This window comes from Nomascus leucogenys, chromosome 4 (genome assembly GCF_006542625.1).
Source record: "Nomascus leucogenys isolate Asia chromosome 4, Asia_NLE_v1, whole genome shotgun sequence".
NCBI lineage: Eukaryota > Metazoa > Chordata > Mammalia > Primates > Hylobatidae > Nomascus > Nomascus leucogenys.
The window spans coordinates 58,097,585-58,111,860 of record NC_044384.1 but is presented as its reverse complement, the minus strand read 5'-3'; the positions used below and the strand labels follow the sequence as shown (position 1 = coordinate 58,111,860).

At 36.4% G+C, this 14,276-nt stretch overlaps 1 protein-coding gene across 1 annotated transcript in view; it reads left to right on the top strand.

Annotated features, from left to right (window-relative positions):
- MIB1 (mindbomb E3 ubiquitin protein ligase 1) overlaps positions 1 to 14,276 on the top strand; it is a 136,404-nt gene that overhangs the window by 53,604 nt on the left and 68,524 nt on the right. The window contains exons 7-9 of the mRNA XM_030810655.1: positions 1,565 to 1,748; positions 8,589 to 8,733; positions 10,977 to 11,110. Of these exons, the coding sequence (XP_030666515.1) occupies positions 1,565 to 1,748; positions 8,589 to 8,733; positions 10,977 to 11,110 (463 nt within the window). The remainder of the gene's footprint in view (positions 1 to 1,564; positions 1,749 to 8,588; positions 8,734 to 10,976; positions 11,111 to 14,276) is intronic.

The window sequence follows — 14,276 nt, the reverse complement described above, 5'->3', positions numbered from 1 at the left end:
TTATATGCTAATAACCATTTGGACTAAGGAGAAGAGGATATAGTACGCCAATATTGTAGAAACTTATTTGACAAGGGAACCTTTACTCTTGGAGTTCAGTGTGGAATTAGGGGAGGTGTTCTGTTATCAATTGTGGTATATCTATTTGATGGAATATTAAGTAGTCATTAAAATGATTATTTTGAAGATGATAGCAGCATGGAAAATGCCTGTATAAAGACATCAGCATTCAAATTAGTTTGCTACAATGATTACAATTATGGTAAATATTCATGCATGGAAAATTAAAACTAAATACTATTTTTATCCATTAAATTGGCAATGGTGTGGGGAAATGATACACTCTTTGTAGAGCAGTTTGGCTTTATTGGAATTGTAAACAAATGTCTGCTTTGATCAGATAGTTCTTTTAAGAATCTCTACTGAAGTACTGACCTCGTGCACAAAGATGTATACACAGGAATGGTCTTTACAGTACTGTACATATTGGTGACAATTTGGAAGCACTTTAAATGGTAGTCAATAGGAGAATAGTGAAGTACATTAGTGTATATCCAAGGAATACTCTGTAGCAGTTAAATTGAATTAAGGTCTATTCAATTTAGGTCTGTATTCTTAGACCTGTTTAAGATAGGTCTGTATCTGTGACACTAAAAAATAAATCTTCTAAGATGCATTCTCTGAAAAAAAAAGTCACAAAATATATGTATGTATGTGTCTCTATGTCTGCGTATACATATATATGTATATAATATTCCCATTTATGGAAAACAACTATATTATGAATGTCATTCAGCATATTGATAGAATGTCTGTAAGGACACAGAGTAGAATATTAATAGTGGTTTCTAGTGGGATGGGAATGGTGATCCAGGGTGTTTGTGTGAAATGGAACTTTTACTTTACGTGTTTCTGAAATGTTTGAATTTTTAGCAAAAATTGTATATTACTTTTATAACAGTTTTAAAAAACATGCAGGGGAGAATAGACAAACGTATACCAAAGTATTTACACTTGTATTAAGGTGGTAAGATTATGGATGACTCTTTCCCCAAATTTGTATCAAATTTGTATATTGAAATTATAAAAAGGAGGTGCTGGGGCAGTGGTTCATGCCTGTAATCCCAGCACTTTGGGAGGCTGAGGCAGGCAGATCACTTGAGCTCAGGAGTTTGAGACCAGCCAGGCTAACATGGTGAAATCCTGTCTCTACTAAAAATACAAAAATTAGCTGGGCACGGTGGCATGCGCCTGTAATCCCAGCTACTTGGGAGGCTGAGGCAGGAGAATCACTTGAACGTGGGAGGCGGAGGTTGCAGTGAGCCAAGATCATGCCACTGCACTCCAGCCTGGGTGACAGAGCAAGACTCTGTCTAAAAAAAAAAAAAAAACAGAAAACAAACAATGTATGTATGTATTTGTATATATATAAATAAAGGAAACACAAATCATTCAGGATATAATTGCAAAGGATTGCCTTACTCTTTTGATCTTCACTGTTTATGAATTTTGTATTCAAATTAAGCAAACCTATCCATTTTGAGGTTTAGCTTTGCTCTTATAGGTGGACCTTCAATCCTGCTGTTCTCACTAAAGCGAACATTGTCCGAAGTGGAGATGCTGCTCAAGGTGCAGAAGGAGGCACCTCGCAGTTTCAAGTGGGTGATCTTGTACAAGTTTGTTATGACCTGGAACGAATTAAACTTCTACAAAGAGGACATGGAGAATGGGCTGAAGCGATGCTTCCAGTAAGTATGTATAGAATAATTCTGGGCTAGAAATTACAGTATGCTTATGTCATTTTTAAAAGTAAATTAATATAGAAATTAAATTGGCATAAAACATCCTAGAATTGTACTCTCCATTTGCACCTAGACATACTCGTGCCTTTTGTTTTCTGATTTATCCCAGTTAAATTAGCCTGGGAAGATCCAGAAAAGGTTACAGTTAATATTCAATATTTTTTGAGAGAGTGGTTATTGGAGAATGTTATGTGGTGCAAGTCAGCAGTGGTTTTTCTGATACTTAACCCCAGAATGATATAGGTCTGTGCCCATCTGGTCTCTAGCAGTGCTGGACCGGTGCAGCTTTCCTAATTTGGGGGCCTGCCTCCTTAAAACTTGAGTATGAAAGAGCAGCTCAGAAATGTGTGTGCTTTCATAGAGTGAATTTGTTCTCAAAGAGCTACAGTTTTTTATTTAGTCATTTTTTCATCAAATGTTCAGCAGCAACAAACAAATTTGCTTGTTCTGCCCTCTCTTCAACCATCCTTCCCTTTCCCTATCTGTATCCCTTGCTTCTGTCCTTCTGTCCGTGCCTTTGGTATTACTCTGTCACCCTGCCATCCCTTATGCTGCCTTGTTCTGTTTCCCTTTCTCCTTCCCCTTGCTGTGTCCTCCTCTATAGTTCTCCACCTTGCCTACTCCCATCTCCTGTCTCATCCAGCCTCTCAGTGCCTGTCCTGTCTGTCCTTCCATTCCAGTCCCATTCAGTGCCTCCATCCTGTCCCATGTACTTCATCTCACATCCCTCTTAGTATCCTGTTACCCCCACTCTACTGTAATTGTTCGGTCTCTTCTCCTGGCCAGCACCTCTTTCTCTTCCCATCCAGCCCCAACTCCTGCCCCATCTCATCCCCTCCCATCCTGCCTAGTCCCTCCTTCCTGTTGTCCTGACCCTCCATTAGCTCTTCCATCCTTTCTGCCTTATTCCCTAAGTAGGTATTTTAGCACATACAATATGCCTGTTAGGCAGGGCTACAATAGCGAACAATACAGAAAAAATAGTGAACAATTGTGAACAAAACAGAAAAATAAAATCTCTGTTGTTACGATGCTTTTATTCAAAGACACTTCACAGTTTGTAGCTGCCGTACACACATACATACAATATTACATGAGCGTGATGTTATAGCATCCTTATTTTAAAGATGAGGAAATCAGAGGTGCGATTCTGGACTGGATTTTGAATGCAGATCTGTCTTATTTCAGAACCTAAGCACTCTTTCTGCCATTTCATACTGCTATATAAATAAAACCTCTAGAGAATTCTAAAGGGAAATTCTGGGATTCCGGTAGTGGTGTTATAGATTTTGTATCTTATCGAATCCTTTTTGATAAAAATAGACAATTAGATTAGCATAACCAAAAAAGCCACAAACATCTATAACAAAACTAGGTTTCAGAGTAACCTGTTGAACCCTAAATATGAATGAGTAGAAATAAACCACTGACAGCTATTGAGTCTGCATCTCTTCTTATGGGAGCAGAGAGAATTAATGAGGCATCTGGTAGATCTGAGAACAGGAAAGCTCCAAAACAGCTAGCAAATATTCATTGGCTAGTGTGGTAGACAATTGTCTTAGCAGCACCTGAACCTGAGAGGGTTCCTGAAGACTCCAGTTTGGGATGAGAAAATAGGTCCATGCTAAAGTCAGAAGGGATGGAACTAGTGTGGGCCTTCAAACTCAAAACTAACCAGCCAAAGCTCCCTTCCAAGGCAGAGCCTCACTTTGAGGAGAAAGTGCTGGGAATAGAAACAAAATTTAGTAGGACGGAGACAGTAGGGACAAAGGAAGGAGAAGGTCCAGATAAAATTTAGAAGGGATCATGGTTAAATTCCCATACACAGTTATTATTGAAAAAAGGGAATAAGGAATAGAACTTCTCTACAGATAATGAAAGTATATCAGGCCAGACGTGGTAGCTCATGTCTGTAATCCCAGTGCTTTGGGAGGACAAGGTGGGTGGATTGCTTGAGCCAAGGAGTTGAGACCAGCCTGAACAACATGGTGAAACTCTGTTTTTACTAAAAATACAAAAATTAGCCAGGTGTGGTGGTGTGTGCTTGTAGTCCCAGGTACTTGGGAGACTGAAGTGAGAGGATCTCTTGAGCCCAGGAGGTTGAGGCTGCAGTGAGCAGAGATCACACCACTGCACTCCAGCCTGGGCAACAGAATGAGACCCTATCTCAAAACAAACAAACAAACAAACAAAAAAAAACCATATCAGAAAGATATGTGCAGAAAAATGATGAAAACTATACTTTTATAATTTAAAATGAGCTAAAAGGCTGGGCACAGTAGTGTGTACCTGTAGTCCCAGCTACTCAGGAGGCTGAGGCAGGAGGATCACTTGACTTCAAGAGCTCTGGGTGTAGTGTGGGTGTCTGCAGTAAGTTCGGCAAGGATATGGTGACCTCCTGGGTGAACCCCAGGTTGCCTATGGAGTGGGGAACTGACCCAAAGTCAGAAATAGAGCAGGTCAAAACTCTTGTGCTGATCAGTAATGGGATCATGCCTGTGAATAGCTACTGCACTTCAGCCTGGGCTAATGTAGTGAGACTGACTCTTAAAAAAAAAAATGCAAAAAACAAAAAATGAGCTAAAAGAAATTAAGAAAATGAAAAAAAATGTCAGAGAATGAAATCAGAAATGAGGTGATATAACTTAGGAAATAATTAAAAAGAAGTGGAAAAGTCATTTTATAAGTGAAGACTAAGCTGGAAGGAACACAGAGCAGAGCAAATAAATGCAACAGATAATGGCTAAGATAAATAGAAGGTGAAAAAGCAGGAAAATTTTAAAAATAGAAAAGGTGAAAAGTATTTCAGAGAAAGAAATAAACATGAAATAGCCTCTCTCTCTCTATATATATATTTATATATATATATAGAGAGAGTCTATATATATATAGACTATATATATATATAGAGAGAGTCTATATATATATAGAGAGTCTATATATATATATATATAGAGAGAGAGAGAGTCCTTTTAGAAAGGGAAACTAAACCCAAATAAATGAAATGAAACAAATATGAAAATTTGTAATTTTAGAAAATTTTAGAAAAATTTTCCTGGAATTAAGAAAACAATTTGAAACCAAATTTTGAAGGGGCACATTGCATACCTGGGAAAACTGACCCAGAACAGCAAACACTGGGCTATATTCTGGTAAAATAACTGAATCTTTAAGACGAGAGAAAGTATCCAGGAAAAAAGACCAGACAGGTTATTGGTCCTAACGGAAAGAAAATTATTTTGCTGTTAAGAAAAAAATCTCATCTCAGTGTTTTATGCCAGAAAACAGTGAGATAGCATTTAAGATACTCAAGGAAAGAATATAAGCTGAAGATTTTATGTGTAACCAAACTAACCTTCAAGTATAAGTGTGCTATGAATATGTGAGAATTCTTGTTCCCAAGAGTCTTTTCTAAGTAATTTGCTAGATAATGAGTTTCAGACAACCAAAATGACTGTAGAGACATCAAGTGAAGGACTAGTGATCATGGAATATGTATTGATTTGTTGAACTAAGATTAAACGAATGTTGTAAAAGAAAGGGTAGGATATATAACGATTATATGTTCTAACAATGTAAATTATAGTTGTAAAAATGGGGTGGAAATTGAGCACATGAAAAGTTTAATATGCTGTTTGCCTTTTAGTTGTATTGGCTGGGACTAAATATTATTATTTTAGATCAAAATATTAGGAAAGAGAAAGGGTAGGATAAGGACACATGAATGACTAATTTCAATATTGCACATATTAGGAAACCAAGTCAAGATGTGTGTATGTGTATACACACACACACACACACACACACACACACATAGTAGCTATTAGGACAATACAAACTACATTAAAGCAGACAATGCAATGATAAACTATGAAGTTACAAATAAGCGTTACCTATATAAAAAGGGAATAGGATGATATAAGGGGCAAAGAAGGAAGGGAGACCTCTTTGAATATGTCTTGTTTTATAGATTTGATTTGAAATCACATGCATATTTAATACAATTGTAAAATGAAATTAAATTTAAAAAGGAAACTCCTCAAAATGGAAAATGCAATGAAATAAATGAAACTAAGTGTGTTTCTGTTAGCATAACCATGTAGAGAGAAAATTCGAAGTAATTTTTTAAACACAGTTAATTTTTCTTTGTATCTTCATAGGAAGAATAGACCCTAAAGAACTGCATGGAAATGAAATGTTTAACACTTTTCAGAAATCTTACTGCATGTAGTAGCGTTGATATTGTTATTCCGAGATTGTTAGATGTACCAAAAAACAAATGAGTACTTGTGTGATAATTCTGTTACTCCTTTGAGAATCAGGATTATCAGAGTTGTAAAAGGAGATGCAGATATAGTATAGAGGAGGTGAAGTAGAGACACTGTAGTCTTGAATTTGAATGAAAAGAGTGTTTGAATGTATGATTTATGCTTTAAAAACAAAACAGATGTCTTCTTTTGAGAAGTGTATGTTCATATCCTTTGCCCACTTTTTGATGGGGTCATTTGTTTTTTTCTTGTAAATTTGTTTAAGTTCCTTGTAGATTTTGGATATTAGACCTTTGTCAGATGGGTAGATTGCAAAAATTTTCTCCCAGCCGTAAAAAAGAATGAGATCATGTCCTTTGCAGGGACATGGATGAAGCTGAAAGCCATCATCCTTAGCAAACAAACACAGAACAGAAAACCAAACACCGCATGTTCTCACTCATAAGTGGGAGTTGAACAATGAGAACACGTGGACACAGGGAGGGGAACAACACATACTGGGGCCTGTCGGGGTCGGGGGCAAGGGGAGGGAGAGCATTAGGACAAATATCTAATATAATGCATGCAGGGCCTAAAACCTAGATGATGCGTTGGTAGGTGCAGCAGACCACCATGGCACATGTATAGCTGTGTAACAAACCTGCACTTTCTGCACATGTATCCCAGAACTTAAAGTAAAATTAAAACAAAAAAATGTCCCAAACAAAAACTCCTATTTCCTAGCTGTATTCATGAAAATGCCTCCACAGTGACCATTTTAGTAATAACTAAACTTAGTGCCCAGGTTATGGTTTTCAAGCAGCCTTTCTCAATAAAGAGCCAAGGCTTTTTGGAGAAATGGCTAATTCTGGCTCTTTGACAAGAGGTGAACAAAATGAGCCTCATACCAGGTAACAAGGAAGCTGTCACTGGTTTCTAGGACCATGTTAAAAGGACCTAGCAGCCAACTTGAAGGGGTTCTTGTTGACAGTATACAGAGGGCCGACGAGTTATTAAACTACACCAATTAGTAAAATTCAAATGGTAAGAAACTTTGTAAGATAACTGTTTTTTCAACAAATAATTTGCAAAGAAAATCATGTACGTATGGACTTTATGTGGATCTTGATTTAAACAAAAAATTGATAATTTATGAGGTAATTGGAAGTTTGAACACTGGAATTTTGTGATACATAACTATTGTAACTTTGGGTGAGTTGATAATAAATAGCATTGTAGAATATGTTATTGAAAAAAGAGTTCTTATTGTTTGGACGTACATACTGAAATAATACTGGAGGAGAGAATGGTTAGGGGAATAAAGGAAACAAGATTAGCCATGAGCTGATAATTGCTACAAATGGTTGATGGGTACATGAGGATTCAGTATGCTATTGTCCACTTTTGTATCTCTTGGAAGTTTTCCATGATAAAAAGTTGAGGGGAAAAAACAAAGAATGTAGCCTCATAGAGTTTGAGATGATAATGGAAAATTCCAAGTGAAAATGTCTAATAGGCTGTTAAAAAATTAGAATTAGTATGTGTATGTGGGGGTGAGCGGTAATTTTGTGTTTTCAAAAAAAAGGTGATAGTTGTCAAAGTGGGTTGAATTTTCAACGAAGAAGAGTAAAAACCTATGGAATAAAATTTTGGGAAAATGAACAGGTTTAGGAATATGAGGAAGGGAAGAAAAGGAACTGGCAGAAATCAGATGATTCCAAAAAGAGTTTAAACATAGATGTCAGCTTGAGCCCTTCTTGGCCAAATTAGTTTTTTTTTTAGTTTTTATTTTTTTTAGAAATCCAATTTTCAGGCTATATTGATGATAGATTTTAGACTACTTGACTTGCAAGTTCTCAAAATGTACCTTATGAATTTAAGAAGGAAGGATTGAACATCAAAATAGATTTTTATGAACTCGTATGAACAGGATAGACTTTATCATGATTTGTCTCATATTCTTGTGGAAGTAGTTTTATTGTTATTTTAAAAGATATATACACTGTGGAATACTATGCAGCCATAAAAAATGATGAGTTCATGTCCTTTGTAGGGACATGGATGAAACTGGAAAACATCATTCTCAGTAAACTATCGCAAGGACAAAAAGCCAAACACCGCATGTTCTCACTCATAGGTGGGAATTGAATAATGAGAACTCATGGACACAGGAAGGGGAACATCACACTCCGGGGACTGTTGTGGGTTGGGAGGAGGGGGGAGGGACAGCATTGGGAGATATACCTAATGCTAAATGACGAGTTAATGGGTGCAGCAAACCAGCACGGCACATGGATACATCTGTAACAAACCTGCACATTGTGCACATGTACCCTAAAACCTAAAGTATAATAATAAAAAAAAAAGATATTTTTTAACATTTGTACTTATTCAAATAACCCATTTCAGTATGGTTATCCTTTGAAAGTTTTTTCATTAGTAATAAGTAAAATCATTACTTTAAGCATATAAAAACTAGTGATTGATTTTATGGTATATACTTTAGACTTGGAAACATGAATCTATTTTTTTCCCCAAGACTTTAGGTAAAGTTGGCCGAGTACAACAGATTTATTCAGACAGTGACTTAAAGGTGGAAGTTTGTGGAACATCTTGGACATACAATCCAGCAGCAGTTTCCAAGGTGGCATCTGCAGGATCAGCCATTAGCAATGCATCTGGTGGTATGTTTTATATTGTGTTTCTTTAAAAGTAATGTGGTTTACATTAAAACCTTTGCTAATTCCCCAGTTCTCATATACAGATAATGTTGTACATGTGCTTGGCTTTGTCCCATATTACACAGCCTTACTTGAATGTTGACCACCTTTTAAACTTTCACTAAAAATTTTTATTTTTTATAATGGGTTGAACAACCTTTATTCTGGCTGAAGTACTCCCTGGAGAAGTTCCATAAAATGTGTGCCTTTTCTTGGGTATATCAGGGGATTTTGCCATCAAATTTGAGATTCCTAAAATTCAAGATTCTACTCTTTAGTCAGAACTTTTGTTTTCTGCCAAAGAACCATCACTTTCTTAGACTGCTTTATTTTTTCTGTATTTCCAACATTATTGCTAGCAGATGGCTTTCTTCCTGTATATTTTTACGTATCAGTTATTTTTTTCTCTTACCATTTAAGGAGTTATTATACATGCTACCATGAGTAGAAAACTATGTTAAAATGTGAATATGCTGGATGCTTGAGTAGACTCATTCACATAGTCTTTCTTTCCTGTGCTCCAGCTTTGTATACACAGACTCAGTTCATTTTACAACATATTACAAGTTACTGTATGTACATGTTGTCATCCAGAAAAGGAGATAGAACTATAACTATAAATAGTAAGAAACAAAAGAAAAACATAAAGTGACTTCCAATTTTATTTTTGTCTTGCTTTCTGCTTCCTCTGCCTTTTTGTTTATTCTTTCCTGCTGTAATTTGCTAGTATGCTTAACATTTAAATCCAGTGTTTATTTTTACCTTGAGGTTAAATGACATCATAGTAGGTTGACCACATACAAAGTAAAAGAGTGAAGGACAGTTAATATAGCCTACTCTCAAATTATGTGGACTTGGCCCACTTTGTCATTTGTCCCTTGCCCTATTTTGTGATTTCTCTGGTTTATTTTTTTTTATTTATTTTTATTTTTTGAGAGGGAGTCTTGCTCTGTCACCCAAGCTGGAGTGCAGTGGCGTGATCTTGGCTCACTGCAAGCTCCGCCTCCCGGGTTCACGCCATTCTCCTGCCTCAGCCTCTCCGAGTAGCTGGGACTACAGGCGCCCGCCACCATGCCCGGCTAATTTTTTTAGTAGAGACGGGGTTTCACCGTGGTCTCAATCTCCTGACCTCATGATCCGCCTGCCTCGGCCTCCCAAAGTGCTGGGATTACAAGCGTGAGCCACTGCGCCCGGCCGTTTTCTCTGGTTTATAATAAGTACCCCAAGAATTAAGGAGTTAGAGCTTTGTAGCTTCTGTATTGATTGATACTATTTAGAAAAAAATATCTTATGAAAGGGTTTAGGTATATTCATCCCTGGTTCATTGTTGTTTTTGTCAAAACTAATCAGTTGGCACTTACTGACCGTTATTAGCACTTAGATGTCCAGTTTCAACCTAAAGAAAATTGGTTTGACCCTAAAATATGTCCCCAGATTTTTTTTTTTTTTTTTTTTTTTGAGACAGAGTCTCGCTCTGTCACCCAGGCTGGAGTGCAGTGGCGTGATCTCGGCTCACTGCAAACTCTGCCTCCCGGGTTCACGCCATTCCCCTGCCTCAGCCTCTCCCAGTAGCTGGGACTACAGGTGCCCACCACCACGCCCGGCTAATTTTTTGTATTTTTAGTAGAGACGGGGTTTCACCGTGGTCTCGATCTCCTGACCTCGTGATCCGCCCGCCTCGGCCTCCCAAAGTGCTGGGATTACAAGCATGAGCCACCGCGCCCGGCCAGTATGTCCCCAGATATTACAGAGATTGTTGCTTTTGATCATAATCATTGATCTGTTGAATTATTTTAAAGTCTGTAGTATTGAGCTCTGAGAGTCACTGTAGTGCCCTTAAAACCTGAAAGGAAGTTTGTATCATTGTGGTACTCCCATGGTAATGTGTTTATTCATAAACTTTTTACGATGACTTTTAAATCTTGAATTATTATTAGTATATAATGCACTACTTTTTCTAAAATTATAATTTGATGTACATGAATTGGAGAAAACTTGGGATACTTAAGGGCTTGCATTTAATGCAGCTTTTTATAGTAGTGATTATAACTTGCATGGGTAGTTATCTGTAGCATAGTAGAAAAATAACATTAATGATGGAAAGAATAAAATAGGAAAAGATTATAGAAATATTGGGTAATACTTGTTTCTTAGTAGTTAAGGTTTGAGATCCTCCTATATTAGCAGCTTTATTTGATGCTTTACAGAAAGACTCTCACAACTCCTGAAGAAATTATTTGAAACCCAAGAATCTGGTGACCTCAATGAAGAATTAGTTAAGGCTGCTGCCAATGGAGATGTTGCTAAAGTGGAAGATTTGCTTAAAAGACCAGATGTGGATGTGAGCATTTTAAAAATTATTTTGAAGCATACAAAAAGTAGAATAGTATAATGAACCTTATCCTCAACAATTACTAAGATTTTGCCGGATGTGCTTCATTTATTTCTTCTTTCTTGTTTTTGTGAAGTATTTTAAAGCAGACATCAGACGTTCTTCAGTGTGCATTTCTAAAAAAAATAGACATTTTTGTATTTAACATTATGACCTTTTTTATGATTGACACAACTTAAATTTTGTTTTTTAAAGACTAGTATCCTTTTGGGAAATTCAGCGATTTTTTTTTTCTACATGTAAACATCATTTTATGACACCTTCTAAGTATATTTTAGTAAATTTTATAAGCAATTTTCTTTTTATTTTTAATTTTTGTGAGTACATAGCAGGTGTGTATATAAGCAATTTTCAATCCCTCTTTTCAAAATGTTTAATGTAACTCCTCTCCACCCCAATGATAGTTGACTATTTCACAATTTATAAGGCAGGTGAATTAAAGGCCATATATTTTATAACTCTTCCTAGGTTATGTTGTGTTTTTGCCATTCATAAAAGCTATCTTTTAAGGGGGCAGTTTTGATTCTAGTCATTGTGCTTTGGCTTTGGCATTGATACCCTTGCTGGCACCAGTATTACGTTCAATGCCAGCCAGGAAGTTGTAGTTGGAGTGACAATTGGAATCATTCTCACTGTGTTGTAAGGGTTTTTGTTGCCATACCTTTCTTTGCATGTTAGTTTGTTTTTAAGTGTGCTAGACAGTTTGAAGATCAGATCTATAATCGTAAAGTATTAATGTCTTATTTCTCCTATGAGCTCGACATGTTAGCTTTATTACAGACAAATCAGTTGTAGTGATACAGCACAGCAATTTGTTGATTGGTTGTGAGCTATGTAAAAATAATTTGCTTCAAATGTTGAAGTACCAAGTTTTTTTTGTGTTTGAAAAATAGTCAGATTTCCTTTGTATTCCAGTCAGGCAGATTTAGGTTTTACTGTACTTAAGTTTTTTCTTCATTTACAGAGGCAACTATTAGCTGGCTGATAGCTTTCATATTTACCTCTACATTTTCCAGTAACATACCAGTATACCTCTGTTATAATGTCTTAATTTTCTTTCTTCCTTTCCTTTACCTTTTCCTTTCCTGGATCTTTTGACACTTCACTGTGGAAGGTGAGGATTTAGCTTTATTTCACCACTTCCATCCCATGCCCACCAGACACACACATACTGTTTCTAGCTTCATCATGTAGTTATATTGTACTTTTGTTTGGATTAAAATTAGTTGTGCATGTTATATAAATGACATTCATGGCCATGCTGTGGAGTATATTAAATTATGTTTTCTTGCCTAACTTTTTGTTTTAATTGGAGTTCACAATTGTTATTTTTAAAAAACTGAAGTATAATTTCCATACAGTGAAATATGTGGATCAGCCAGTTTTGACAAATGCATACCACCCACGTAGTCCACACCTCTATTAAGGTGTAGAATATTTCCTTCATTCCTAAAAGTTACTTGTGGTCCTTCCCAGTCCCTCTTTACCTTACACATAATTTTTATATTTTTTATTTGTTATTAATCTGTATTCTTATACTTAATTTCTTCCTAAATTCCTCTTTAACCGTAACATACCTCAATTGTGTGAGACATTTAGGTACAACAGATGAAATGTATTCATTTTCATCTTCTGGGAGACATTTCTCTTAGGCCTTCTGATATTCTCCATCTGAACAGGGTGTCCTCTGCACTGGATGCCCACTTGGAGTGTCTTCTCACCCATCATCCTGAGGGTTCCCTTCTCTTCTCTCCTGTGTTGGATTTCTTGTTTTCTGTATCCCCTGTCTTTTTGTTTCTACATTTTCTTTCTTTTTGGTGAAGTAAGGTTTTTATTAGCTTCTGAGAAAGGATGCATGGGAAATAGACCTTTAATATCTGAATTTTTTTTAAATTCACAATTAAGTTTTTGATTGGAATAGAGTTCTAGGTTAGAAGTCATTTTCCTGTAGAATAATTCCAGAATTACTATTGAGAAGATATGAGCCATTCTGATTCCTGATCTTACATGTACGCTGTTTTTTCTCTCAAGCATGATGATATTTTGTCTTGGTTAGCATTAAGAACTTGCACAGTGATGCACCTTGATGTGGATCTGTTTTCATCTATTGCTTTAGGTGTTTGACTTTTTAAAACTAGAAATCATGTCATTCATATCTGCAGATTTTCTTTAGTTATTTTATTGGTTATTCTTGGACTATTCATCGAATTTTCTTTTTTTTTCCTGTTTTCTTTCCTCCACTCCCTTTCTGAGAGGTTCCTTAACTTAATTTTCCCACCCTTTTTCCAAGGTTTTTATTATTCCATCAGTTTTAAATTTCAAGCTTTTCTTGGTTGCTCTTTTCACATTCCTTTTGATAGTATCATGTTGGTGTTTAAAGAGGATACAATGTCATGTCTTTCCTTACTGAGCATACTAATGATAGGTCTTTATAAGAAAGCATTTTCTTGTGCCTGCTTAAGTTTTTGTCTCTTCTAAGTTACCTTTTTCATGTCAGAGCCATTCCTTAGATGTCTGGTAATCCTTGGTTGTTCATTCATCTATAAGAGGGGACAAATCTCCAATCCTTGGTTGTCCATTCTTATCTCAACAGGACATTAAAAAGCTGATTGATAGCTCTCCTCACCTGGACTTGTTGACTAACTTTGCATTATGGTGACTGGGTGTGTAGAGTTTTGGGGGATCTCTAAATACTATCCTATAGAAATCTGTTCTCTACAGTTCAAGTTTTCCTGTCTAGGGATGAGATGCAGGCAGCTAGTGTTCTGTCCTTGAGTTTGAGGAGTGGGCTTGGAGTGTGGCCATTGCACATCAGACTTATACCTGAGGCTCCCCTTGTTACCTATGATGTGCTTGTGTTTGTAGGCTTTGAGTTTGTCTGGGATTCTCTGTGCTCTTTACACTGTGGCTTCCTGTTCTCTCTAAAGTCAGATAATGCTTTTCCATCTGTTTTCTCCCTTTCACAAATGTGTTACTTTTTCTTGTTTTCTAATGTTCTCCCTTTATGGATTTTTACCTTTTATTTTGTCGTCATTTTAGTGTGGTTTCAGGAAAGATAGTATATAAACATGTGGCTAAGCTACCATCTTTAACCATCTTTAATGATTTTGTGGAT